Genomic DNA, 27472 nt, shown 5'->3' with positions numbered 1-27472 from the left:
TGCACGCCCAATTTTTCAGTGTTTGATTTGTTAAAAAAGTTTGTAATATCCAATAAATGTCGTTCCACTTCATGATTATGTCCCACTTGTTGTTGATTCTTCACGAAAAAATACAGTTTTATATCTTTATGTTTGAAGCCTGAAATGTGGCAAAAGTTCGCAAAGTTCAAGGGGGCCGAATACTTTCGCAAGGCACTGTATATACTCATCAGCCACAACCACTGACACCTCCACACCATCATTTGCTATCCTATTCCTACTTGCTGCCATTTTCTCATGCCCGACACTGCTTTGGACGCTCTTCTCAAGCTGGCAAGACCATAGCTTACATTTTCATTAATCTAACTCGAAGCAGCTGCAGTTTAATAAAGCTTGCAGTAACTTTGCAATCGAAACAAATGCTTGTAAAACAAGACTATATTTCAATGTTTTTTTTGTTCTTCTTTTCCTCGTCACCTCAGTTCTTATGGTGTTGGAACATGGCAGTTTGAATTACTCCTACATGGAGAGCTTGTGTTTTACTGATGGTGCCACAGCATCCACCGCCTGTGCCAAGGGTCCCTTAAAAATATATGAGGCAGGTACATGTAGTTGTCAGGAGTACAGTCAGATACAGTCTATAAGGTGAACTCAACTTGTGTTTTTCTGTGGTTAGTAATCCAAACGTGTCATTTATAGCAGCGGTCGTGTATAAATATGTTTGAGTTCTGCAGTGACATGCGCATAATAGGAGGGATGAATCATTCCTGTATTCTGGTTCACCTACAGATGCTGTTTTTCCTTTGGGTGTTTATGGTTAACCCTCTGTTTGTTTCGATGCTAAGTGATGCGTGCGGCAGGCATGGGTGGCTCTGGGTTTGTTTGTGAGCTGATGCGTTGGCGGCATCTCCTCCACAGTACCAGTGTTCTATTTAAGTGATAAAGCCAGAGAAGCCGGTGATTGGAGGATATATTGGCAAGGGTGTTGTTAGGCCTGAGACGAAGTCGAGGGCACTATTACTTTTATACAACGGGTTACAAACATATTGAAATAATGATTGACATGTTTTCAATAAAAACATTATTTGGATTCATTTATTCATACTATTTCATCCTTCCACAAGATGTAGTCCCGACACAAATCTAGGGTTGCTACCCAAGACGGATGGCCGTTCGTTCTATTGGTTCGATTACCAGAGATGTGACTCGTCGTTCAATCTTTTTGTTCTGTATCTACGGACGCGACCCAATCGTTTGTTATAAATGTTCCATTGCCATACTGGTTGGCACTGTTCTTATCCCTTGCTTGCTAGCTAGTCAACTACGGCTAACTTACGGTCACGTCAAACGTCAAAAATAATAACAACAGCTGCATTTTCATTTGTTTAAGCTGTTTTCTAGTGACATTTATTTGGATACACCCATAACAATGAGCTAATGAGAAACGATTTTGCCTGGCATAGAAAATGTGCTCTCTCGTCAGGACACTGTTGTTCAGAGGGGCTAGCCAACACAACAGCTAACACAATCACTTCAAACACTGAAGCTGTAAAGACTGCAAACTAGCTGTACTTTGTTTAATTTTACCTTTTTTCGATTGACATTTCTTTGCAAATATCCATAAAAATGATGCAAGCTGATTAATGATTTTGACTAGCTGAGAAATGCTGCCTGTCTGTCTGTCTCGTCCTGAACCCCGACCCCTACACGTTCATTACTATGGGACAGCTGGAGATCGAATTTGAATATTGAAACAATATTGCAAATGTAGGAGAGACAGTCAGCAAGATTTATACAAATCTCCGCTGTTGAAAACAACATTTTTGTCTAAAAGAAATGTGAGAATGTCTAGATGCTTTTTATAGTGGAGATCAAGTTCATAAATTGCCTGGCTGGGCTGATGAGACAGTGGATTGAGCAGTCAGATGGAAAAGAGTAAATAGGCATTTTAACGTCAGATTTAGCCAGTGGTAACTTGTAGAATAGACACTGGCTGGAATGTGCTTTAAACCAATCAGCATTCAGGATTAGAACCACCCGTTGTATAAACTTTATTGTGATCACCACAACAATCCCTCCACACAACAGAAAGAGCCTTCCTGTTCAAGGACTTGTCACTCACATAGCCAGGCCCTGCCCTGCCTTTTGGCTGATGGCTGAACTCTGGCTCCTCGCTGACATCAGCCAGGCAGCATAGAGGAGCAGGAGCCCTTCACAACCACACTGACATGTGTCTCTGTCAGAGCACACGACAGAGTAGACGGTAAATGTGCTGTGAAAATAAATAGAAGCACCTCACAGTCTGCCAATCACAAATATCTCTTCTTTTTTTCCCCTGTGGAAATATCAAGATACACATCACTCACCTGAGCTCATTAATGCCCAACACAACAGAATGGCTGACAATAAACCTGTACATACACACCATTCCCTGTGGAAAGAGGCCGTAAGCGTCCACCCCTAGCCAGGGAAAATCTACTCTGTCAACACAGGAAAGTGTCCTAGCTCAAGAGTGAGGATTCATGTCTGAAAGCAAGAATAACTGTAATCAAAGAAAACTTGACTGAGAGGAAACAGGCTTTTGGGGAAGTTTTCTTTGCTAGCTCTCAGAGAAGAGAACAGTCAAGAGCCAGATTAAAACGTGACTGACTGTGGAGGGAGTCGTCTGACTGGTACTGCTCCTGATTGACTGTGGGGGGAGGGAGTTGTCTGACTGGCACAGCTCCGGCACAAAAACATCGGCACATTTCATTTCTATTGGGCACAGGAACTATGAAAAGGGCTTTCAGCAAATACGTAATTGTGCAGCAATCCTGAAACTCAGTTGATCCCGCATTACACAGTCAGCGGTGTTGCACTTTTTCCCCTCTTTCAGAGACATTTCCTTGGCTTTGTGTAAGCTTCTCTTATAAACCTGCGACTCAGTGTAAAATATAGATTACAAGCCTATTGAGCTTGGGTTTCATGTTGCTTAAATTAAATGCATTAGGAGCTGCTCTTTATCATTAGGGAAAATCCTGAGTGAAAGCCTGGCAAAGGGAAGGAGGTGACTGGGAAAGGAGAAAAGGGAGCGAGGGGAGTAGAGTTGTGCGTTAACAAAGCCCCTGCAGCCAGTATATGTTGGTATGGCCTCGTATCCACAGCCCCTGTTGCTGGAGCCTAATGTTGCCATGAAAGCTGTCCCCCCTTACACCGTTGCTGAGAAGATTTGAGGGTCTGTGTATCTAATGGAAGGAAAAACACTATAAAACCAGGGGACTAAACCAGCCAATGGAGGTAGTTCCCAGAGGCCTGACCAGGCCGTGATGAAAGAGAAACACATAGGGTCAGCTGTACCTCAGGATGAGTTACGATCAAACTGTGCAAATACTATGACAGTACCCACCACCATTTTAGCCTCCATGCCCTTTTAGTGTGTTGTTTAATACATTTTATGTACCTGTGTCATGTCTGTGCGTTGTTCGTGTTTATTATTTTGTATTACGTTGTGTTTAGCCATTCAGCCATTCTCTTTGGTGCTGTAACGATATGCACTGAGAGTTGGGAAGCAAGTTCAGGGATTGAGTGTTTTAATAAATAACTGATGGCTGATGTTTTACGTGCTGGCACTAAGACAGCACTCAACCAACTCTATAAGGCCATAAGCAAACAAGAAAATGCTCATACAGAAGTGGCACTCCTAGCGTCCGGGGACTTTAATGCAGGCAAACTTAAATCATTTTAACCAAATTTTTACCAGCATGTCAGGTTCAACGAGAGCAAAAAAAACTCTAGACCACCTTTACTCCACACAGAGATGCATACAAAGCTCTCCTGCGCCCTCAATTTCGCAAATCTGACCATAATTCTATCCTGCTTGCAAGAAAAAACTAAAGCAGGAAGTACCAGTGACTCACTCAATATGGAAGTGATCAGATGACGCAGATGCTAAGCTACAGGACTGTATTGCTAGCACATACTGGAATTTGTTCCGGGATTCATCCAATGGCATTGAGGAGTACACCACCTCAGTCATCGGCTTCATCTATAAGTGCATCGACGACGTCGTCCCCACAGTGACCGTACGTACATATCCCAACCAGAAGCCATGGATTACGGATTACCAGGAAGGGTACTCAAAGCACGCGTGGACCAACTGGTAAGTGTCTTCACCAACATTTTCAACCTTTCCCTGACTGAGTCTGTAATACCTACATGTTTCAAGCAGACCACAATAGTCCCTGTGCACAAGGAAGAGAAGGTAACCTGCCTAAATGATTACCACCCCGTACCACTCACGTCGGTAGCCATGAAATGCTTTGAAAGGCTGGTCAAGGCTCACATCAACAGCATCCTCCCGGATACCATAGACCCACTCCAATTCGCATACAGCCCCAACAGATGTGCAGATAATGCAATCTCAATCACACTCCACACTGCCTTTTCCCACGTGGACAAAAGGAACACCTACATGAGAATGCTGTTCATTGACTGCAGCTCAGCGTTCAACACCATAGTTCCCACAAAGCTCATCACCAAGCTAAGGACCATGGGACTAAACACCTCCCTCTGTAACTGGATCCTGGATTTCCTGACGGGCCACCCCCAGATGGCAAGGGTAGGCAATAACACGTCTGCCACACTGATCCTCAACACTGAGTCCCCTCAGGGATGTGTACTTAGTCCCCTCCTGTACTCCCTGTTCACCCACGACTGTATAGCCAAACACGACTTCAACACCATCATTAAGTTTGCTGACGACACAACAGTGGTAGGCCCGATCACAAACAATGATGTGACAGCCTATAGGGAGGAGGTCAGAGAACTGGCAGTGTGGTGCCAGGACAACAACCTCTCCCTCAATGTGAGCAAGACGTGAACTACAGGAAAAGGCGGGCCGAACAGGCCCCCATTAACATCGATGGGGCTGTAGTGGAGCGTGTCGAGAATTTCAAGTTCCTTGGTGTCCAGATCACCAACGAATAATCATGGTCTGAACACACCAAGACAGTCGTGAAGAGGGCACGACAAAACCTTTTCCCCCTTGGGAGACTGAAAGATTTTGCATGGGTCCCCAGATCCTCAAAAGGTTCTACAGCTGCACCATCGAGAGCATCCTGACCGGTTGCATCACCGCCTGGTATGGCAACTGCTCGGCATCTGACTGTAAGGCGCTACAGGTGTAGTGTGTATGGAGCCAAGCTTCTGCCATCCAGGACCTATATAATAGGCGGTGTTAGAGGAAAGCCCATAAAATTGACTCCAGTCATCCAAGTCATAGACTGTATTCTCTGCTACCGCACGGCAAGTGGTACCGGAGCACCAAGTCTAGGAGCAAAAGGCTCCTCAACAGCTTCTACCCCCAAGCCATAAGACTTCTGAACAATTAATCAAATGGCCACGAACTGTTTACATTGACTCTATTTGTTTTGTACACTATTGCTACTCGCTGTTTATTATCTATGCATAGTCACTTCACCCCTACCAACATGTACAAATTACCTCAACTAACCTGTACCCCCGCACACTGACTCGGTGCCGGTACCCCCTGTATATAGCATTGTTATTGTTATTTTATTGTGTTAGTTTTTATTATTTTTTACTTTAGTTTCTTTGGTAAATATTTTATTACCTCTTCTTGAACTGTTGGTTAAGGGCTTGTAAGTTAGAATTTCACAGTAAGGTCTACATTGTATTTGGCCCATGTGACAAATAAAGTTTGATTTGATTTAACACCAGGGCTGGACAGAGGGAGAGCTGGGATGAGTGGGATGGTTTGACCAGGGCATTAACTAGAGCAAGATGACAGGGAGGAAGACATCACTGTAATAAACACAGTAAATGCATTAGCTGCAGAAGAGACCTTAAAGAGGAGAAAGGAAGATCAGATTGGGCCATACCAAGGTGTTGGTGTAAAGAGGCTGACCTCTTTAAATGAAATAAGCTGATTAGTTAACAACAGGAAGGGATACAGAAATAATCGAATTCATTGGGCTCTTCCACTTATGAATGTCTCCTGGAGTTTTTGAAGTTTGCTGTTAGTTGATGAGGAAGACAGGAGATAGGTTGTGCTAATTGTAACATTCATCCTAATGATAATAATCCTGTTGAATTGGTTGTAAAATACAGTAGTAAATCATTTTCAGTATCAGTATCTGTCAAATACAACTGATACTGAAACTGAAAATGACACAGCATTTGAATGCCAAGCTTTATGAACATTTCACGGCCAAGCTTGCATTGACGTGGGGTGGACCAGTGCACGTGTCATCCATATGAATGGTCATGTACAGTACCAGTCAAAAGTTTGGACACACCTACTCATTCAAGGATTTTTCTTTATTTTCACTATTTTCTATATTGTAGAATAAAAATAATACATTGTAGAATAATAGTGAAGACATCAAAACTATGAAATAACACACATGGAATCATGGAGTAACCAAAAAAGTGTTAAACAAATCTAAATCTATTTTATATTTAAGATTCTTCAAGGTAGACACATTTGCCTTGATGACAGCTTTGCACAGTCTTGGCATTCTCTCAACCACCTTTATCAGGTAATCACCTGGAATGCATTTCAATTAACAGGTGTAAATTGTTAAAAGTTAATATGTGGAATTTATTTCCTTCTTAATGTGTTTGAGCCAATCAGTTGTGTCGTGACAAGTTAGGGCTGGTATACAGAAGAAAGTCCTTTTTGGTAAAAGACCAAGTCCATATTAAGGCAAGAACAGCTCAATTAAGCAAAGAAAAATGACAGTCCGTCATTACTTTAAGACATGAAGGTCAGTCAATCCGGAAAATGTCAAGAACTTTGAAAGTTTCTTCAATGGCAGTCGCAAAAACCATCAGGTGCAATGATGAAACTGACTCACATGAGGACCGCCACAGGAAAGGAAGACCCAGAGTTACCTCTGCTGCAGAGGACGAGTTAGTTAGAATTACCAGCCTCAGAAATTGCATCCCCCCAAAAAAATTCACAGAGTTCTAGTAACAGACACATATCAACATGAACTGTTCAAAGACTGTGTGAATCAGGCCTTCATGGTTGAATTGCTGCAAAGAAACCACCAATATGAAGAAGAGACTTGCTTGGGCCAAGAAACACAAGTAATGGACATTAGACCGGTTGAAATCTGTCCTTTGGCCTGATGAATCCAAATTGTAGATTTTTGGTTCCAACCGCCGTGTCTTTGTGAGATGCAGAGTAGGTGAACGGATGATCTCCGCATGTGTGGTTCCCACCGTGAAGCATGGATGAGGAGGTGTGATAGTGTGAGTGTGCTTTGCTAGTGACAGTGTCAGTGTTTTATTTAGAATCTAAGGCACACTTAACCAGCATGGCTACCACAGCATTCTGGTTTGCGTTTAGTGGAACTACAATTAGTTTTTCAACAGAACAATGACCCAAAACACATCTCCAGACTGTGTAAGGGCTATTTGACCAAAGAGAGTGATGGAGTGCTGCATCAGATCAACCGACCTCAACCCAATTAAGATGGTTTGGGATGAGTTGGACCGCAGAGTGCAGGAAAAGCAGCCAACAAGTGCTCAGCATATGTGGGAACTCTTACAAGACTGTTGGAAAAGCATTCCTTATGAAGCTGGTGTAGAGAATGCCAGGAGTGTGCAAAGCTGTCATCAAGGCAAAGGTTGGCTACTTTGAAGAATCTAAAATAGAAAGTATATTTTGATTTGTTAAATCAAATGTTGGTTACTACATGATTCCATATGTGTTATTTCATAGTTTTGATATCTTCAATATCACTCTACAATATAGAAAATAGTAAAAATAAAGAAAAACCCTTGAATGAGTAGGTGTGTCCAAAGTTTTGACTGGTACTGAACATGTACACGGTAATGTTCTCCTCTGCTGCTGTTGAAAACAATAGGGTGATTGTTAATGTTGTCGGAAGGATCTCCCTCTATTGACTTTAGTATGCCTGCTGTGGCTCCTACCCCTGGTATTTAGAAATTGCTTCCCCTGTCATAACAGAGAAGAGACTAAAACACTGAGAGCACCCCTCAAATCGTCAGGGCTAATTGCCTGCAGAGCGTGAGTTAAGCTGACAGGTGAAGGTGCGCGATGGATGTCTTACCAGTGGGTGGGTGGGGGTTTAGGGATTGACACCAGCTCCAATCTTTATGACCTGAGTCTGAACCTGTGACAAAATTACAGGCTCTCCAATAAGACCTCTGGTGTTTTACCCAGGGCTGTTTCTGTAACCCTTCCTTACCTCGCCACACAACAATTACCCAGCAGTGGTGCTCTGCTCCCTGCCTGTGGAGACCTGCCACTCTGCACGGCTCAGCTCACAGCTCATACAACAGGCCTGCCTGCCTAGCTGGCTGCCAACCACAGCCTTTGTTTTCACAAGGCTTTAATATGGACATGTTGCCCTCGGTCTCTGCAATTAAAACAGATCCACTGTACCTGCTCCAATCTATCTGGTTTTCTAGTCCTAATTTAACCAGGTGACTTGGTTGAGTGAATCACTTCTCATTCAACATCAGCCTGGCTCTGGCTGGCAAGTGGTGTAATAAATGTAAAATAATTAAATTGATTGAGAACAGTATAATGCAACAGTCAATAACAAATCAGTAATTCCTTGATAGATCATGATTGTGATCCTTGGCATCTTCACATCTACGTTTTCGTGCAGTCGACTGGCATGGACATTTGATTCACAGTCATCATTCTCAATGATGAGGTATTATTTTTATTCAATGGCTTAGAATGATGGGGTCTTGACAAAAGCAATGACAGTGAAAACATGACATAGTTTGGCTCCAGTTGCAGATATCCAGCCTCCTATTCATGTTACAGTCAGTGTTCTGGCCAAAGTAAATATAAACTGAGCTGATGCTCTGACAGTGCTTTTTAAAGTAGGCAATTGGGATTATGCTGATGCCCCTTCCACCGTGTGTCCCTGAAAATAAGATTAATATTTGTGTAGCTTTAATACAATGGATTGATCTTGCCTTGCCTGTTCAAATCGTACATTAGCTTGAACTATAGTGCTAGGACTGAAGAAATAGCTACTTCGAAAGAGCTTCACGTTCCCTTCGTCCTCCACTTTGACCTTCCTCAGACCAGTAACACACACACAGACCTGCCTCTCACCCCCCACGGCACAACCACTTCCTGCCCGTAGGGTTGTACTGATGGTCCAAAGAAGGGCCCAGGGGTTGCTCTACGCCTCTAAATACACACTCATAGAAAGCATCCTCACTGTGTTTACACAAGGAGTTAGAGCACATTGCATCTAACTCAGTGCCAACCTGCACTGTTTGCTTTACAAATCATCCTGGTCCGGTATCATGCACTAAAAATACACTTTACAGCATAACTAGCTTGCCTGGCCTGGGTCAAAGAGGAGTGTCTCAGTGTACTAAAGGCCAACGTGTTTGCCGAAAAGATCAAGATGATAAATGTCACAACACAGAGTGCATAAAAGCCTTTGTTCTCTAAGCCTGATTTATGGTCAACTCTTCCATAAAGTATTATGAGCACAGTGCAACTTTGTGAATTATTTAATTTTACTGCAGTATTGCAGTAGTTAAAAAAAAAAAAGTAATGAATACAAATGTACATTTCAAACCCATGATATGTATGTTTAACAATTTACTTGATTTGCACAAATGAGTGATTTACACAACTGTCATTAACTACAGTGATGTCAATGGATAGATTAAATACGGTATGTATTTTTCTATGTGACATGCAGTACAGTTGTCTATTATGCATTGCCTCGCGGCCTCGCCTTCTGCCGTATGGAGGGGATCTGTCATATCTATGACAAGCCTTTTGTGTCAACTCAGCTCGAACCTCTTGCTGCATGTCGGCAGAGGGTTTCACGTCAATGTAGTTACATTGCATATCAGATCAAATGGAAGATTCCTCCTTGCATAGTGAGAGCATCAAGATATTTTTATGGATGAAGATTAGTACACTTCATTCTGGTTCACATAACGCTTAAAAATAGAAATGCGTTTTCCTGAAAGTCAACTAAACTTGGATACCATGCTTGTGGTCTGCTATTCCATTTTTTTTAGATTGAAGATCAAAAATATTCCAGAAAGTAGTAATCAATATGATTATAATAATGTGGGACTTTCATCATTCATATGGAAATCATTATCATTTTATTAAGTGTATTTAAATACACAAAACACACCTTGTATATGGTAAAAATAAAACAATCAGCATTGTGTTGTCCATGCCAAAAGAAAACTATTCAGTAGCTTACCAACAAGCATTATTTACATCAGAAAAATACTGTACTAGTTTATATCAAACTAAATATAGATTATTTGTTTTAAAAAAGGAACTCTTTACAAAAAGACATCTTTAGAAGGAAACAACAGGAGGCCAAAGCGGAAAATAAAAGGGTTGACAAGCAGCTGAAGACAGTTTTATGTGGGGAGTCTGTAAGACAGAGTTAGAGGACTGCTCCGTTGATGCAATGGCCTGCGGGCTGAAAACCTCTAAAAGATTTTAAATGTTTCTCAGTTTCCTTGTTTCTTTGGCAAAGGGTGTGATTTATTCATTTCTACAGTCTCTGACAGTTTAAGAGACTTCCCTCGTGGCAGTAAAACCCCTCCACCCCCAGTTTCAAAATAGAAAGTTAAAGGGTCAGATACACTCTATTTTTTTCAAAATTAAAATAGAACCCTTTACCTATACTGTATATATACAGTACCAGTCAAAAGTTTGGACACATCTACATATTCAAGGGTTTTTTCTTTATTTGTACTATATCCTACATTGTAGAATAATAGTGAAGACATCAAAACCATGAAATAACACATATGAAATCATGTAGTAACCCAAGAAATGTTAAACAAATCAAAGTATATTTTAGATTCTTCAAAGTAGCTAACCTTTGCCTTGATGACAGCTTTGCACACTCTCTCAACCAGCTTCATGAGGAATGCTTTTCCAACATTCTTGAAGGAATTTCCACATATGCTGAGCAGTTGTTGGCTGCTTTTGCTTCACTCTGCGGTCCAACTCATCAAAAACCATCTCAGTTGGGTTGAGATCGGGTGATCGTGGAGGCCAGGTCATCTGATGCATCACTCCATCACTCTCCATAGTCAAATAATGCTTTCACAGTCTGGAGGTGTGTTTTGGGTCATTGTCCTGTTGAAAAACAAATGATAGTCCCACTAAGTGCAAACCAGATGGGATGGCGTATCGCTGCAGAATGCTGTGGTAGCCATGCTGGTTAAGTGTGCATTGAATTCTAAATAAATCACTGACAGTGTCACCGGCAAAGCACCCCCACAAAATCACACGTCCTCCTCCATGCTTCACGATGGGAACCACACATGTGGAGATCATCCATTCACCTACTCTGCATCTCACAAAGACATGGCAGTTGGAACCAAAAATCTCACATTTGGACTCATCAGACAAAAGGACAGATTTCCATCGGTCTAATGTCCATTGCTCGTGTTTCTTGGCCCAAGCAACTCAATTCGACCATGAAGGCCTGATTCACACAGTCTGCTCCGAACAGTTGATGTTGAGATGTGTCTGTTACTTGAACTATGTGAAGCATTTTTTCCAAGGCTGGTAACTCTAATGATCTTATTCTCTGCAGCAGAGGTACCTCTGGGTCTTCCTTCCGTGTGGCGGTCCTCGTGAGAGCCAGTTTCATTACAGCGCTTGATGGTTTTTGGGACTGCACTTGAATAAACTTTATTATTGACTGACTTTTATTACTTAAAGTAATGATGGACTGTCGTTTCTCTTTGCTTCTTTGAGCTGTTCTTGCAATAATATAGACTTGGTCTTTTACCAAAGAGGGCTATCTTCTGTATACCCTCCCTACCTTGTCACAACACAACTGATTGGCTCAAAGCAATTAAGATATATTTAGATTTGTTTAACACTTTTTTGGTTACTAAGATTCCATATGTTTTATTTCATAGTTTTGATGTCTTCATTATTATTCTACAATGTAAAAAATAGTAGAAAATAAAGAAAAACCCTTGAATGAGTAGGTGTGTCCAAACTTTTGACTGGTACTGTATATCGTTATCTGACATGTTTTTTTTTTTTTGGAAACCTATCCAATGTAAAGCAACACAACACAAGTTAATTGACCAAATAAACAAGACAACACTGTAGCTCATGGACAGAAATACAATTCCCTTCAAAGCTTGACAAAATAAGTACAATGGCAGTGTTAACTGTAATTCAGAGCATATAGTAATTCATTACCAAAGTGTTGCTCTTTTTAATAAGCAAAAGGAAAACACTGTTAAAGAACACTTGATATGAATTTGGTATTAATAAACCTTGGTGTTTCTAGACTGGTAAAGCTTGTTATATCCTCTGAGAGAAAAAGGCACTATGACCAGTGTGGTCATTTTGTGTTATATCTGTGGCACAGTATTGATTTACATATAGCTACAACACTCAGGCAAACTGGATAGCATGTGACTAAAGGAGTCCTCTCTCGGTAAACAAGCAGGTCTGAGGCTGGGGAGGTGATAATTGTTGTTCTAAAAGGAAAACAAAAAAACAGGGACAAAATGCACTGTACAATTCTGGATGTTTCATTTGTATATACACCTAACTCTACATGTAAACTATTTTTAAAACACCATTTTATTCCAGTATATGGCAAAAGTGATATGGCAAAACCAAACTGATCTACCGTACCTATGAATGTCACCCACTCTAGTCAAACCTCAAACACGACTGACTAATCTACACCAAACAGGCTTTTTTTCAGTGATCCTGAGGCACAACAGTAAGTGCTTCTGTTTTCCAGTCAGCGCCAGTCTTTGGCTGTTTCATTCAGACATGAATAACTGTCTTCTTTAGCTGGCAGCATGTGTCTCTGACTGCATCGGGAGTGACTGCACTTGCTGCTCTCGACCCTCGCTCACCGCCGTGGGATTGTAGGTCTCTGTAGCCCCAGCGACCGTGCTGAGGTCATGGGGTTCCGACTGGGGAGCTTCTCTGTCGGCCAAGGCCTCTTCAGGTGCCATCCTCATTCTCTCCTCCTCAGCCAGCCTGGCCAGCCTTTCCTCTGCCTCTATCTCCTCGGTGGTGGGGATGGAGTTCTTCTTAGGCCTGCCCTTGGGCTTGGTGGGGGCCTCCTGTCCTCCCTTCAGCACCTGGAGCAACACATCCCACACAAACACAGACACACGGCTCAGTGGGGTTGTGATGAATGCTGGCCGCGGTCAAAGGCAACCGCGGTTATTATAGCAATTAAGGGAAGATGTATGGCTCTGAGCTGCTCCATGTACAGTCATTAATCTGGAGAGTTAACAGTTTGAGCCTTTTGTTCTCTGAGCTGCTGACCTGACTAGACTAGACTAGACTTTGGTGTCCTAGGCCCTCATCCCTCAAACCCAGACATTTATACCCCTATCACTCCTTCTCTCTACACTGACCCGGGGTCATTGTTGTTATGGGTGTGTGGGGCGCTCACCATTTTCTTCCACTTCATCCTTCTGTTCTGGTACCAGGTCTTCACCTGAAGCTGCGTGAGGCCTAGGGATTGGGCCAGGTCTAGTCTGTAGGGAAACAAACACATACAGTACAAACGGCAACTCAATATACAGTACATGTTTCTGAAACATGAGTTATTTTTTTATAAGATTAAAAGCAGCAGTAGATAGACAATTGATTTCAGTGGAGGCCCCTCAGAAGAGGAAGGGGAGGACCCTCCTCAGTGAATTTCATAAAATAAATATTGTAAAACATTCAAAAAGTTATCCTTTTTAGATAAAAATATACAAAATATTATCACGTCACCAAATAATTGATTAAAACACTATTTTGCAAAGAAGGTCTACAGTAGCCTCAACAGCACTCTGTGGAGTAGCACCATAGTGTAGCTGGAGGACAACTAGCTTCCGTCCTCCTCTGGGAGGAGGACAGTAATTATGACAACTTCTGGAGGACGTCCTCCAACCTATCAGAGCTCTTGCAGCATGAACTCACATGTTGTCCACACAATCAAAGGATCAGAGAATTAATCTGGTAATGAAAGCATAAGCTATAGTTAGCTAGCACTGCAGTGCATAAAATGTGGTGAGTAGTTAACTCAAAGAGAGAGAAAAACAGTAATTGAACAGTTTTTAACAAATTAATTTCTTCCAAAAATGAAAGAGAAGCAAGAGAGAAATAGAGAGAGAGATTATATTTTTTTTCACTTTCAGTTTCACTTACTTAGCTATCAAATTTAGCTACCTAGTTTAGCCTACTGAAACAGAGGGATTCTATGTTAGCTACCTAGCTATGACTTTCCAACACAGCAATGGAACTCTTCCAAATCAAGGTAAGCTTTTGGTTTAACTAATGTATTGCCACCAGGGCCTGCTGGTGTAATTGTTTACTGAATGTACACTGTAACGTTACTGCATAATTGTAGCGGGTTTAAAAACGCGTTAATTATATTAGCTATGCCAACTATGAAGTTACTTTAGCTAATTTGGTGACAACAATGTAGGCTGTGTGTAGCAGGTTGGCTTGGAAAGTTTTTTTTGCCTGGTCACATACAGCTGATGTGTTGTGCACTGAAGTCCACAAGCGAAGGGAAGAGGTGAGAGGAGGAGAGTGCATAGATGCGAGAAGGAATACAATGTGGCTGCAATGAAAGGGAACTGTGTCTATGTGTGATCAGTGGTGTATTCATTCTGCCGATTCTGTTGAAAAACATTTCCTAAACGGAAGCAAACAGAATAAAACGGGGATAAACATACCTGAATTTGTCCAATAGAAACTCTAGTTTGCAACTGTTGGACTAATGATTCCACCCCATATCAGTTAGATGCAGGCAAGAGTGTGCAAGGCGGTATTGAATGTCAGTCCATGTGTCACTGTCTCAAATTTGTCTCTCGACTTGTGTGCGTTGTAAACTGTCATTCATAGACTAGGTTGTAGCAACCTCATGATGGGTATAGGGAAAATTAAAGTATCATGTAGTAGCCTCAACCTATCGCTGTTACATTGAACTGGGCGAATTAAATATGAATGACAGACATCCAATATGCTGTAATAGAAATAAGGCCATGTTCATGAAAAACAATTGTCCTCCCTTATCTTAAACGAAACCGACTGCCTCTGATTGATTTACACAGAGAGGGTGTAGCTGGAGTAATAAAAACAAATGAATTAGTTACTTTTGCTTTCCAATCACCTGTTGACTATCCTACTTTATAACCACATTCTGGTATGGTGCATCAGAGTACTGTAGTCTCTTTGATACAACCCTGTTATGGTCCAGAGAAATACTTCACACCTGCAGCATACAGGAGAGACCTTATTGAACATATGTAAGGGATGTCAGCATTCGAATCAAAGCATCTGTATCTGGATGTTCAAGGGGACACTTCCTGAACACTTCCACCACATGTGCTCTGATCCATGACTAATAAGGGTATTGGATGGTGTGTAACATGATATCCCAGGAAGGGGGGTCAGTGAAAGAGGGATCAGCCTACAGCGGGAGGGAGCTTTATCAGGTTTTTTAAATTTGATGTAAAGAGACAGATAGAGAGAGAGAGAGAAAGGGAGAGACTAGATTACTACAGAGCCATCAGCTTCCTATCTTCTCATCCTCCCTTCTTTCTCATCCTCCCTTCTTTCTCATCCTCCCTTCTTTCTCATCCTCCCTTCTTTCTCATCCTCCCTTCTTTCCCGTCCTCTCACCATCTCTATCTGACCTGATTTGAAAGTATTACATAGAGTGAACTTCAGTTCATACAACAGCATACAGTATTGACAGCTGCACTGCCTCAGTGATTGAGTGCTGAAGAAAAGTGTCTGTGCATACTTTGAAAAACCACTCTTCACCAAAAATACAGGCAATCAAGCTGTCCATCATGCTTTACTCTCAAACCGCCCAGTGGAGGGACTGGAGGCAAGGAAAGTAATTGCAGGAGAGGAAAGCCCCCCTGTTATTTATGGTCATTAGTTTTCTTTGGGGGGAAACCACACACTTACAGTGACAGGCTGCCATACAGTACTGTACGAATGACTCTGCTGGAGGCACTTAGAAGTCCTCTGTTTGCTGTTCGTCTCAAACCTGTATCAGCAGGGATTTTAGTTGCAGCTTAATGCATAATGATAATGATGATAATGCTTATTATACTAATCTCAATTAAATAAAATCATTATTGCTTAATGATTTAAATCATTACAGTCTGTGGTGTGGTGTTAGGGGCTTTTTATATTCTGTTTTCCTCAGAACACTGTCTCAGTCAAAGACCACAGTGTCTCCAAGCCAAGAAATAGCTAAATAAAAAAGTAGAGACGGAGTTATCTTTGGATCATAACAAAGTGAACTGGGGAGCACGACACACTTGTGATGTTTTGAAATGGGATTTTCTCTGTTTGTTTTCCATCCAGCTGTGGGTTTAATTAGTTCATCACAGCCAGTGGGAATTTGATTATTGGCATGATACAGATTTGGCAGTGAGGCCAGGATGGGAGGTTTGGATCGCCGCTGGGTTGTTGTAGTCTACCTCAGCCTGCCTGGGAGTTTACAGAGGAGCTGTGGTGTGGTGTGGCTCATTGGCTAGAACAGAGAAATGTGATTTACATTGAAGTTGAGATGCATTGTGGGAGTTTTCCCCAGGGATGGGATGTGTATAGACGGGTTAGATGACAACGTCATGAAAACAATGTGCGCACTTCAATGGGCTAGAAGTCTGTGTGTTGTTATGATTCTGGATGGCCAGATAGCTAGCAACAATAAGAAGCTGCCATGTGGGGAATCGTAAGTGGCTCATTTCAGCTAGTTTCATCTTGTTCTTGATACCATGTCTTGTTTTGAGGTGTTTTTACTTAAGTCACATCTATGCTAATATGGCAAAACATTTGCTAGCTAGCTAATCAACAACTGTAACAATGTATTTGAGAGACAACAAGTGCTCATTGTACAAATGTATTTATGTTTCCAATAAACATTGGAGGTGAATATAGTTTAGATGCTGTCTGTTTTGCCTCATATTTGCACACGGTGGTTTTGTTGGTAAATCACTATAGACAGGGCTGATAACAAACATCCTCTCCCAAGTCTTTTTGAGATTCTTCAGGGCCAAGGAGAAGGAACACGCAGGTTTAAAATGGTAAAGTTCCGGTAAATATAGGGGTGCCTTTTTAGTACAAATCTACAACAATATAAAAAATAACTGACCATTTTTAAAGCATTTTGTGGCTGTTGTGTTTTAGTAAAATAATGATTTATCTTCTCGCTCAGATCAAGCTGTTGTAACCATGTGTTGCTGAGGTTTACTAGCTGTCTGATGTTCTTATTGCACGACCGAAGGAAAATATGAGGTTTATGGCTCAATATTAATTTGGGGTATAATGGAAATATGTCCGGCAGGCCAAATCTAAAAGTGGATTTTAAAATCAAATGGAAAATGTGTTATTGCCTTATGTCAGGTATCGAAAATGACCCAGGGACTGGAACCTACGACATCAATATTAACATGGATATTACCTCATCTAAATGCAGTGTACAAAGCTAAATGTATTTTATATACAGCTTCACATATATTACATGATTGGCAGTAAATCAATGCAGTACATTCCTGTTTGCTTGTGTTGGCAGACGTCCCTAGTTTCTTGAATAGAGCAGTGATTCTTTGTTGAGGCTTTTTGCTATTCAAGAGTTTAGGGTTAAAACGTTACTCTTGTCTCAACTAGAATGCTGAGGTAATGCCTGGATTAGAGAACTTAACATTACATGACACATTACCCAGGACATACATTAAAATGTTATGATGTTGATGCTGAACCTCTAGTCAGATATTGCATTTGCTTTATGTTTAATGAAGTTTGGTTGCTATCACAAAATTTCACATTTTCACAAACTTGAGTGTCAAGTTATACTGTATGAAATTTGAGGTACTATAATACTGATCTATCAGGAAGGAAGCTTCTTTCAAGTAACCAATCAGCCTCTGGGGTGCTATCATTTTGGCCTATTAGAGGCGAGATGCAATATGATACTAACCTATCAGGGGTGGAGAGGTACTTCTGTTTCTGGAACTTCTTCTCCAGGCCCATGAGCTGCAGCTCAGTGAAGATGGTGCGGCTGCGTCTGGGTTTCTTCAGTCGGGTGGTGCTGTGCTCCGTGTCTGACTCGCTGCTGATGCTGACAGGTGTCTCGCTGTGGGAGGCCTCGGAGACACGGGAGTGGTGCTGGGGGGAGAGCAGGGGCAGGTGGGGAACCTGGCCGGGAGATGAGGGCTGGGAGAGGTGAGGAGGCATGTTGGGGGGCTGCCGCGTGATGACTGAGAGAAGGGGGTAGGCCCGCAGTGAGGAGGATCCTAAAAGAGCAAAAAGAGAGAGAGGTCAGAGGCAGGTGAAATGCAGAGCAATAAATACAATTGTACTTTTAAATGTGTGTTTGCTACTGTATGCATCACCTTGGATGGTAGTTTTAATAGACCTGTAATAATCACTAAGACAGGGTTCTTTTTAATTGCTATTTTTTTTACAATGAAAAGTGTTTTGACCTCTTTGATGTAGAAGGTTCTGATCTTAATGACGCACTGTGTGTTTTACTCTGCCACTCTGAACCCACCAATTGAATAATTATTTTGGGGCCAGATAAAGGATGTCTCTCTGCCACCTCGAACACACACGCACACACACACAGTAAATCTGAAGTGACTATGCCCCTCGCCATTTAACTCTCCCCCCCTGACTCTATCTCTTTATCTATGCAGACAGAAGCATCGAGACGCCAGAATCAATAAAAAGTAACAAATGTCTGGGGGGCCACCCACTGGAGCCAAGACCAAAGACTGCGCTCCGCAATGAACATAATATCTGGTGGTGAAAACCTTACGGCTTCTAATAAACATCAGATCCCAATGGCATAATTTACAACTGAACTAAGACAGACAGACAGAAACTAATTCTCTGTTTGCTATGTGGCAGGAGAGAGTGATGTGTTGAGGAAGAAGATATATAAAATCCAATGACAGAAAAGAGAGGACATTATGCTGTCACATTACATACACAGCATACTCTTTCCCCTTGTGTCTTCCTCACTGCCTGTGGTGGATCTGCCTCTCTTATCTCTCCATCAACCCATAGATAAGTTTATATTATTCAAACCCTACACGTACAACTGAGAGGATACATCCAGGCAGACCTTGGTCGTAAATTTGTATCCCCTTTCTCTGACATTTTCAGTAATGTTCAGCAGTTATGGGAGCTGGTGTGACAGGGGGTTGGTTGGTCTGGGAGGTAATTGAGCATGTGTTCGAGCACATGGGGGGGAAAGAGGAGGGAGGTTACGCGCTGCAGCCAGCCCCTACCATATCTACACCCCCACCCTGAACCCTCCTCTCTCTCAGACAGAGCCTTGGGCTCGTCCCTATATACATGACATCATCGCAGGGCGCTGAGCTCATCACTAATCTTCCACCTCGGAGAATTGCTGCTGCTGCTGCTGTCTGGACATGATGCCTCATTCCCTCCACAACACTCTCTTTCTCTTTTTCTCTTTCTCTCTCGTTCTCTCTCTTTCTCTGTCTGTCTCTCTCTCTCTCTCTCTCTCTCTTGGTCTCTTTTTCTGTCTCTCCCATATTAGCTCTGTCTTTGATGTTGAGTTGTGACAAACTGAGGGGACCTGTGCAGATAAATGTCAGAAATAACTTGTTTATTATCTCTTTGTTGCATTTTAACATAAAGTGCCTTCGGAAAGTATTTAGACCCCTTCACTTTTTAAACATTCTGTAACGTTACAGCCTTATTCTAAAATTATATAAAATGTTTTTTTTCCCCTCATCAATCTACACACAATACCCCATAATGACAAAGTAAAAACAAGATTTTTGACATTTTTGCTAACTTACTTATTTTTTAAATATATGAAATATTACATTTACATATGTATTCAGACTCTTTACTCAGTACTTTCTTGAAGCACCTTTGGCAGCAATTACCACCTTGAGTCTTCTTGGGTATGACGCTACAAGCTTGGCACACCTGTATTTGGGGAGTTTCTCCCATTCTTCTCTGCAGATCCTCTCAAGCTCTGTCAGGTTGGATGGGGAGCGTTGCTGCACAGCTATTTTCAGGTCTCTCCAGAGACTTTCGATCGGTTTCAAGTCCGGGCTCTGGCTGGGACACTTAAGGACATTCAGAGACTTGTCCCGATGCCACTCCTGCATTGTCTTGGCTGTGTGCTTAGGGTCGTTGTCATGATGGAAGGTGAACCTTCGCCCCAGTCTGAGGTCCTGAGCACTCTGGAGCAGGTTTTCATCAAGGTTCTCTCTGTACTTTGCTCCATTCATCTTTGCCTCGATCCTGATTAGTCTCCCAGTCACTGCCGCTGAGAAACATCCCCACAGCATGATGCTGCCAACACCATGCTTCCCCGTAGGGACAGTGCCAAGTTTCCTCCAGAAGTGACGCTTGGCATTCAGGCCTAAGAGTTCAATATTGGTTTCATCAGAACAGAGAACCTTTTTTCTTATGGTCTGAGAGTCTTTAGGTGCCTTTTGTGGGCTGTCATGTGCCTTTTACTGAGGAGTAGCTTCCGTCTGGCCACTCTACCATAATGACCTAATTGGAGTGCTGCAGAGATGGTTGTCCTTCTGGAAGGTTCTCTCATCTCCATAGAGGAACTCTAGAGCCCTGTCAGAGTAACCACTGGGTTCTTGGTCACCTCTCTGACCCAGGCCCTTCTCCCACGATTGCTCAGTTTGGAAAAGTCTTGTTGGTTCCAAACTTCTTCCATTTAAGATGGAGACAACTGTGTTCTTAGGGACCTTCAATGCTGCAGAATTTTTTTCCCACCCTTCCCAGATCTGTGGCTCGACTCAATCCGGTCTCGGAGCTCTACGGACAATTCTTTCAACTTCATAGCTTGGTTTTTGCTCTGACATGCACTGTCATCTGTGGGACATTCTATAGACAGGTTTGTACCTTTCCAAATCATGTCAAATTAATTAAATTTACCACAGGTGGACTCCAATCAAGTTGTAGAAACATCTCAAGGATGATCAATGGAAACAGGCTGAGCTCAATTTCGAGTCTTATATCAAAGGGTCTGAATACTTATGTAAATATGTATTTATTATTATTATTATAAATTAGCAAAAAAATCAAAAAACCTGTTTTCGCTTTGTCATTATGGGGTATTGTGTGTGGATTGCTGAGTTTTTTTTAGTTAATCCATTTTAGAATAAGGCTGTAACCTAACAAAATGTGGAAAAAGTCATGGGATCTGAATACTTTCCGAAGGCACTGTATGTATTTATCTTTCGGAAATATATTGGTATCATTATGGAATAATACAAAATATACAGAAATATTAATATATAAGGAGTCCAAGTGAATAATTACTTGCTGTCACTTTAAATGGGAAGATTGATTGAAAAGCAAGGAAGGAAACATCTTGGTTTCTTTCATGGTCTTCAGGAAATCTCCTGTCAATGTAGAGCTTGAGGTTGTCTTGAGACTTGTGACAGCCGTGTCTTTTGGATGCTTGACAGAAGGGAAAAATCAGACCTCATGGTGACTTTCTACTGACAACTAAGCTGGCTTCCTTAACCCAGATCTGACACATTGTTGACAAGTTCCAGTGTCCTGTCAATAGTCTACAAATAAACCATTTGTGTAGCAAGGAGAGTGCACTCTGTCCATGCTAAAGCACACTGATACTCTTGACAAGCACAATCGGAATGCTCGGACTGGCACATGTGCTTGTGGTAGTCATTACAGAATAAATACCTCCTAATAATAAGTAAAGAATAGGCTGGTAGCATTAGATACACACATGCTTGTTTTATCATATGGTATTGATAACATAATAATTATTGTATTTTTTTAAAATTATTTTTGGTGTTTAAATTACATTTTATATATAATTTGAAGGCTTTGATAATGGCAGGACTTAGTAGAATAAGTCACCATTTTGTAGTGAAATCTCCAGCAACAAACTCATTGGTTGTTTGATATTTACTCCTTATTTTCTGCACCTTTTCTCTTTGTTTAAATGGATTACAAGATGATGATTCAAGACTTGGTACTCAGAGGCCACATTAACTTACAGTAATATGTATTGTTTTGGGTGTATCATGTGGTGACAGGTTGAGAAGTGTTACATTAGACATGTTTATTTCTTCACTCAACAGCCATCTTGTCAAGCCAGCCCAAGTCAAACACTGCAGGAATGGGATGGGCAACAGGGTATGCTGCTTTAACTATCACTCATTTAATTGGAGTCATTCACCTGCTTTTGACAGATCAGACCAGTTAAGTGCCAATTTCAACTCAAGTTTGGGTTTCATGAGATGTTTTGAGGTTTCTAGAGTGTTATGTGTAGTGTTGTGGTGCTATTTTCTCGTGCTCACAGGCTGTTTTTTCAGACGTGTGCCAATCCGAGGGCATTGTGTTTCCCGTAAGAGTTAACCACGTATTTTACGTGAAACACAATCCTGTGAATTTTACCTTGACATTTGAAAACAGCCTGCAGTGCAATCTACTGTAAAACCGATCTCTGATCTGCCTTGATGCAGAGCTCTGATGATGATCTGATGGCTCAGGAATTGTGTGTGTGTGTGTGTGTGTGTGTGTGTGTGTGTGTGTGTGTGTGTGTGTGTGTGTGTGTGTGTGTGTGTGTGTGTGTGTGTGTGTGTGTGTGACTGCTTGTGTGACTGCTTGTGTATGTCAATGCTTTATGTGTTAACAGAGACAAGATCGTACCCCTCAAGCTAGCCTCATGGTTAATGGCAGGCCTTATTGTCTGTGGTGGATTAGCTGTTAAAATGGGATGAAAAGCCTTTGCTCTCCCTGCTTTCTTCCATAAACCCTCAGTGGTGGCGTAGGACTATGCTGCAGTACCTGGGCCCCTCAAGGTCCACACCCTCCTATTTGGCCGTTTTTCATCGCGCTGTCATGTGAGATTACGCCAGAGTTGATCTTTATCTCTCGCACCTCCTTCCAGAAATCCCACTAAAAGCCTTGCCCTGGGTTCTGCTGAGAGATGAGACTCTAAATTAAATATTGTAACCCACCATTATACTGTTCACTGCTCCCCTGCAAGGTAATGATCTGCTGGAGGTCAGGTCTGTCTAGCAGGTCTATCACTCCTGTAGTATTACAAGGCACAAAACGAGAACAGAGAATAGGCTCAGAGGTCATCAACCGGTTTTACTGTGTACACTGTCGTGAGGGCATTTGGCTTGGCACAGGTAAATGGACCATCGTGAAATGTAAAGCAAGGAGCAGAGAGGTGTGATCCGTGACAGAAAAAAAACATCACAGAGCAGAGGGGGTTGTTGGATCAAAGAGAGGAGTAATCACTTTGTTGACATGTTGAGTGGTCTCTTACTAGTTGATGCCATATTATATCAAGAACAAACAAACATCTTGTAATTTGGGTAAAATTACCTGCCTGGGACCACTGTCCTATAGCAGCCTCTACTGGTAACTGCTGGAGCAAAAGCTACACACTGTGAGAATGTAGACTCCACTTTCACTGATGGGGACCACAGCGGGCCAATGGACGTTCACTGGCTCTGGGCCTATAAGCCTGCCAGCTTCTATATTGAGCGTTACAAGCCATTGAAGTGTGGGACTATACTGTGTCTCACACCCCCTCAGCTAAGTGGTGGGCACTGGGTAGTAATATGTGGGCTGGTTACTCTATCCTTCCGTCACGGGGTTGCCAAAACCCTTTACAGTGCCCTCTAGCACATACCCAAACCCCACATCGCCTGCTATTTATATCTTTGTCGCTGTCATCATCAAATTGCAGCAGTTATTATTTCATAGTTTAGGTAATTATCATAATGATTATTTGAGAGAGCAGTAGTCAATGCTGTGACTCGTAACAGCAGGATAACCCATTAAGAATGGATTTAGAAATTCTGCTGCATTTGAGGGAAAGAAATGTGTTAGTCTTTCAGGCCAAATGCTTTTTAGGGAAAGTTTGTCACTTTCCTGTATAATTATAACACCGTGTTGGAAGCATTTATGACTGACTGCAGTAAGCCATGATAACTGCGAAGAAAAATAAGTTTATGTTGATGATTTAGAGAAATCAAGTGCTAAGCTAGATGTTTTGTGAACAAAGCATCATCTGACCGACTAAGCAAGTGAGACAGCATTCAAATAGTTTGTCTTCACACTTTGTGGCAATGTTTTGTTTTGTCGCTTTTTCAAATTTGCTTGTATTGATGAAGGAAGAACATGCAATCATTATTTTATGCACTAATTACTTGTTTTGATGGGCCTTTTGGGATACTGAATGAAGCATGAAGTTAGTCTTCCTCACTGAAACAGATCAAGCGCACGTAGCCCATGAATTTATAAATTGCTGAGATGACAATCGCAATGAATGTCTCTTCATAAAACAACATACTTCTATGAATGAAGGTCATTGGGGCTGACTTGCACACGTCATCAGCATACTGTAACCTTTCATGGTGTTTGCACAAGCAACTGTAGTGTCAGGTAGATACATCTCCATCAATGATGACATACTAACCTTGCCCTTAACCACCATGTACCTGCCCTCACCAATATCAAACTGTGGAACTCTGAGCACATACTGCACCCCCATATACCCCCCAGAAAGTAAGTTGGGTAAAGTGCATTGCCCATGCTTCAGTAAATGCAAAGTAGCAGCAGTAAAAGTCATTAGGCAAGGCTCTGGGTTTAGCACTGCGCCCACATTAATCCTTCTGAATGAGGACAAGTGGCAGTAGTAGTAGTTACTGCTCTAGAAACCAAACGCCTGCTGTTTCATCTAAGTGCAGGGTTAGTTATTGTGTGTTCTGAGTTCATGTGTCTTTTGTCAGAAGTGAATATGTTAAGTTGACAGTGTCAACATAATTCATGGGGAATCAGGTTTCACCTTACAAACCGCCTTGATCACCACACTGGGGCTTGGTTCATCCTGTAGTTTTAACATGAACATAAAAGACTGACGTTGCTAATGATCTGAATGTCAGAGTAATACTAATAACATAGACTTATTGGAGGAATTTGCTGATTGATTGTGAGACAGTATACTGTTGCTTAACTTTCATAAAACATAATGTTTTATTTGTGAATGAAAGTATATGGAAATGACAGTTAAACTGTGAAATCATGTTTTGGATTGGAAAAGGGTCACATCAGTTCTGCTGTTGTAAAAGGAATTTAAAACGGTCAAGTCTATCAAATAGGTTACAACACTTTAGGGGACTACATTACATCTACTGTACATCTACTGTACCTGTTGCATTTATTTGGTGTGCTTTATTTCGCGGGTTAAAGTTACATGATAAATCCCTGTAAATAACAGGCTATCACAAGATTAAGCACCAAAATATAGACCTTTGATAAATATAGATAGCAGGCCTAACACAAATAGAAAGGTGCACCTTGAGTAAAAGTGCAAGTGAGGACAGTTGCCTGAATTAAGTTTACACATCATCCATCGCTATAGTACTCGTCTTGCACAGGTAAACTTCAACATGAATTGACAATCATGACGTCTAATGTGATTCTGAACCTGTCCCTGTTTCTTATTTGCTTATATTAGAGATGTATCGAACAGAAAGTCGTGAAAATGCAGCTCAATTTCTTTAAAGCTGTTAATTTACATGTAACGGATTCTGCACAGGTGTGTTGCGCCATGCTATGGCCTCTATTGACAATTTAATACAATTTATTTTGTCAATACTCCTAATAAAACCATTAGCCTTATGTATTTCGTGATATGAGTAGACCCATGATGGACGACCGCCTGAACATATAAGAAGCATATGCCTAATAACTAACTTTGTTCATGATAAACAAAATCAGATGTAGTTTTCATACAATAACGATTAGCAATCACTGAATGCATAGCAATATTAGATATAAACCATTAACACCACTATGCATTCATCAGCATCCCTTGATTTGACTGAGAGTTCAAGCATATCCACTTACCCGAACATGAGTGCAGAGGTTTAGGCCTAACGATGAGTGAAGGGCATACTGAGTAAAGAGAAAGTTTCTCAAAGTAATCACAAGTTTCCTTGGAAAGAATTTCGTCAATCATAAAAGTCTTGTAGCGACGCCTGGCTGCTTTCAGCTGCCCGGAGGAGGAGAGTCTCAACTCGGCTTGACAGTGCATGATTTCCCGATGTGCTTGGCGTTCGCACTGTGCCCAAATATTAGTTCAAAATGTCAAAATGAAACCAGTTCAAACTTGAGAGTTGGGTGTCTTCAAGCAAATTCGTGTTATTGATGCATTTAGTCGTCCTTTTTCCGAAAAGGCTTGCTTTGTTCTATCCCTGGCGGTACTAACTGCAGTAGCCTTCAACTTGAGCCGCGCAGTGGGCTTCAGAGTGGCAATTATGAACAATGTGCCCGGACGCGCCGCTATATATAAACGATCTCCCCACACACATCTTCACTGCAGGACACTCCAGGTGTCAATCAACGTATCTCTCTCTCTCTCTCACTGTCCCGCAATGTCTCTCTCTCTCTCGCACTATCTCTCTCAGACTGACAGACACACTCGCTCTCTCCCTCAACCCCTCTCGCTCTCTCAGAGCAGCCCAAACCGGTCTCGCTTCTTTGTTCTTCCCTATATCCACTCTAATTGCACAAGGCGTTCAAAAACTTTACAGTAGTAACATTGCCAATATGATACAATATTTCAGATGGTTATTGGAGAGATTATTATTATTATTGCCATTATTAGTATCTGCTTTAGTGTTATGCCTAACCTTTTAGCAACTAACTGGTGGGATTAAAATGAATGTATAACTAGGCTACGCATGAATGAATATGGGCTATTTAATGCATTGGGCTCACACGTAAATCAAAAATATATTATTATTATTGTAAAGCTATTATTTAAAAGCAATTAAGGGATAACAAAACGACTTTATAAACGACTATACTAAGTCATCTGATTAAAATAAATGTATAGGTAGGCTATGAATGAATGTATTTGGGATTACACATACATTTTAAATATATTATTATTGTAATAGCTATTATTTAAAAGCAATTAAGGGTTAAGAAAAACAACTCTAAACGACTACAAACTAACAGTAACACTAAACGTATTTTGCAGTGCTTACCCTGCTTTCGGACTACGGAGAAAAACGTATTGCAGCAGGTTGGTATTATTCCTTCCTGTGAGTTGAAAGAGTAACTTTTGTAGCGTTTGTAATTGTCTTATGCACAGGTTTTTCGATCGTGTTTTTCTATTACACATTTACTTTCGTATTCTAACACAATAACACACTAATGGTATTTTTTTTAAATGCTATTTGAATAGAATTAGAATTATATTATTGTTGCTATTGTGCCGTTATTTGTTTATTATGCCGTTATAACGATTTGTAGGTCTTTTCGTCAACGAATTTGACTTTCAAACCAAAAGTTTATGGCATGGATATATTTACAAGGTGAGTAAACAACCGACATTTCAAACATAAAGATTCAAACATAACGATGAGGTTTACGTAACCTTATGTTCCTTTTTACTTGCCAATAAAAATGACGACATTCAAATAT

The 27472-nt window shown here is 41.4% G+C and overlaps 1 protein-coding gene and 1 long non-coding RNA gene across 2 annotated transcripts in view; both read right to left on the bottom strand.

The window, feature by feature from the left end:
- Positions 1-27472, bottom strand: part of LOC149971285 (uncharacterized) — a 1017865-nt gene that overhangs the window by 523995 nt on the left and 466398 nt on the right. The window lies entirely within an intron of this gene.
- LOC110507852 (homeobox protein BarH-like 2) lies at positions 10091-26515 on the bottom strand. The gene is made up of 4 exons (XM_021588213.3): positions 25889-26515; positions 17958-18273; positions 13419-13503; positions 10091-13098 (listed from the first exon to the last, which is right to left on the bottom strand). The coding sequence occupies exons 1-4, from the start codon at positions 26073-26075 to the stop codon at positions 12799-12801; spliced, it is 888 nt and encodes a 295-aa protein (XP_021443888.2). The 5' UTR covers positions 26076-26515; the 3' UTR covers positions 10091-12798.

Source organism: Oncorhynchus mykiss, chromosome 27 (genome assembly GCF_057628025.1).
Source record: "Oncorhynchus mykiss isolate SJ-2025 chromosome 27, ASM5762802v1, whole genome shotgun sequence".
In the NCBI taxonomy this organism is placed as follows: domain Eukaryota; kingdom Metazoa; phylum Chordata; class Actinopteri; order Salmoniformes; family Salmonidae; genus Oncorhynchus; species Oncorhynchus mykiss.
This window is presented reverse-complemented; position numbering and strand designations above follow the sequence as displayed.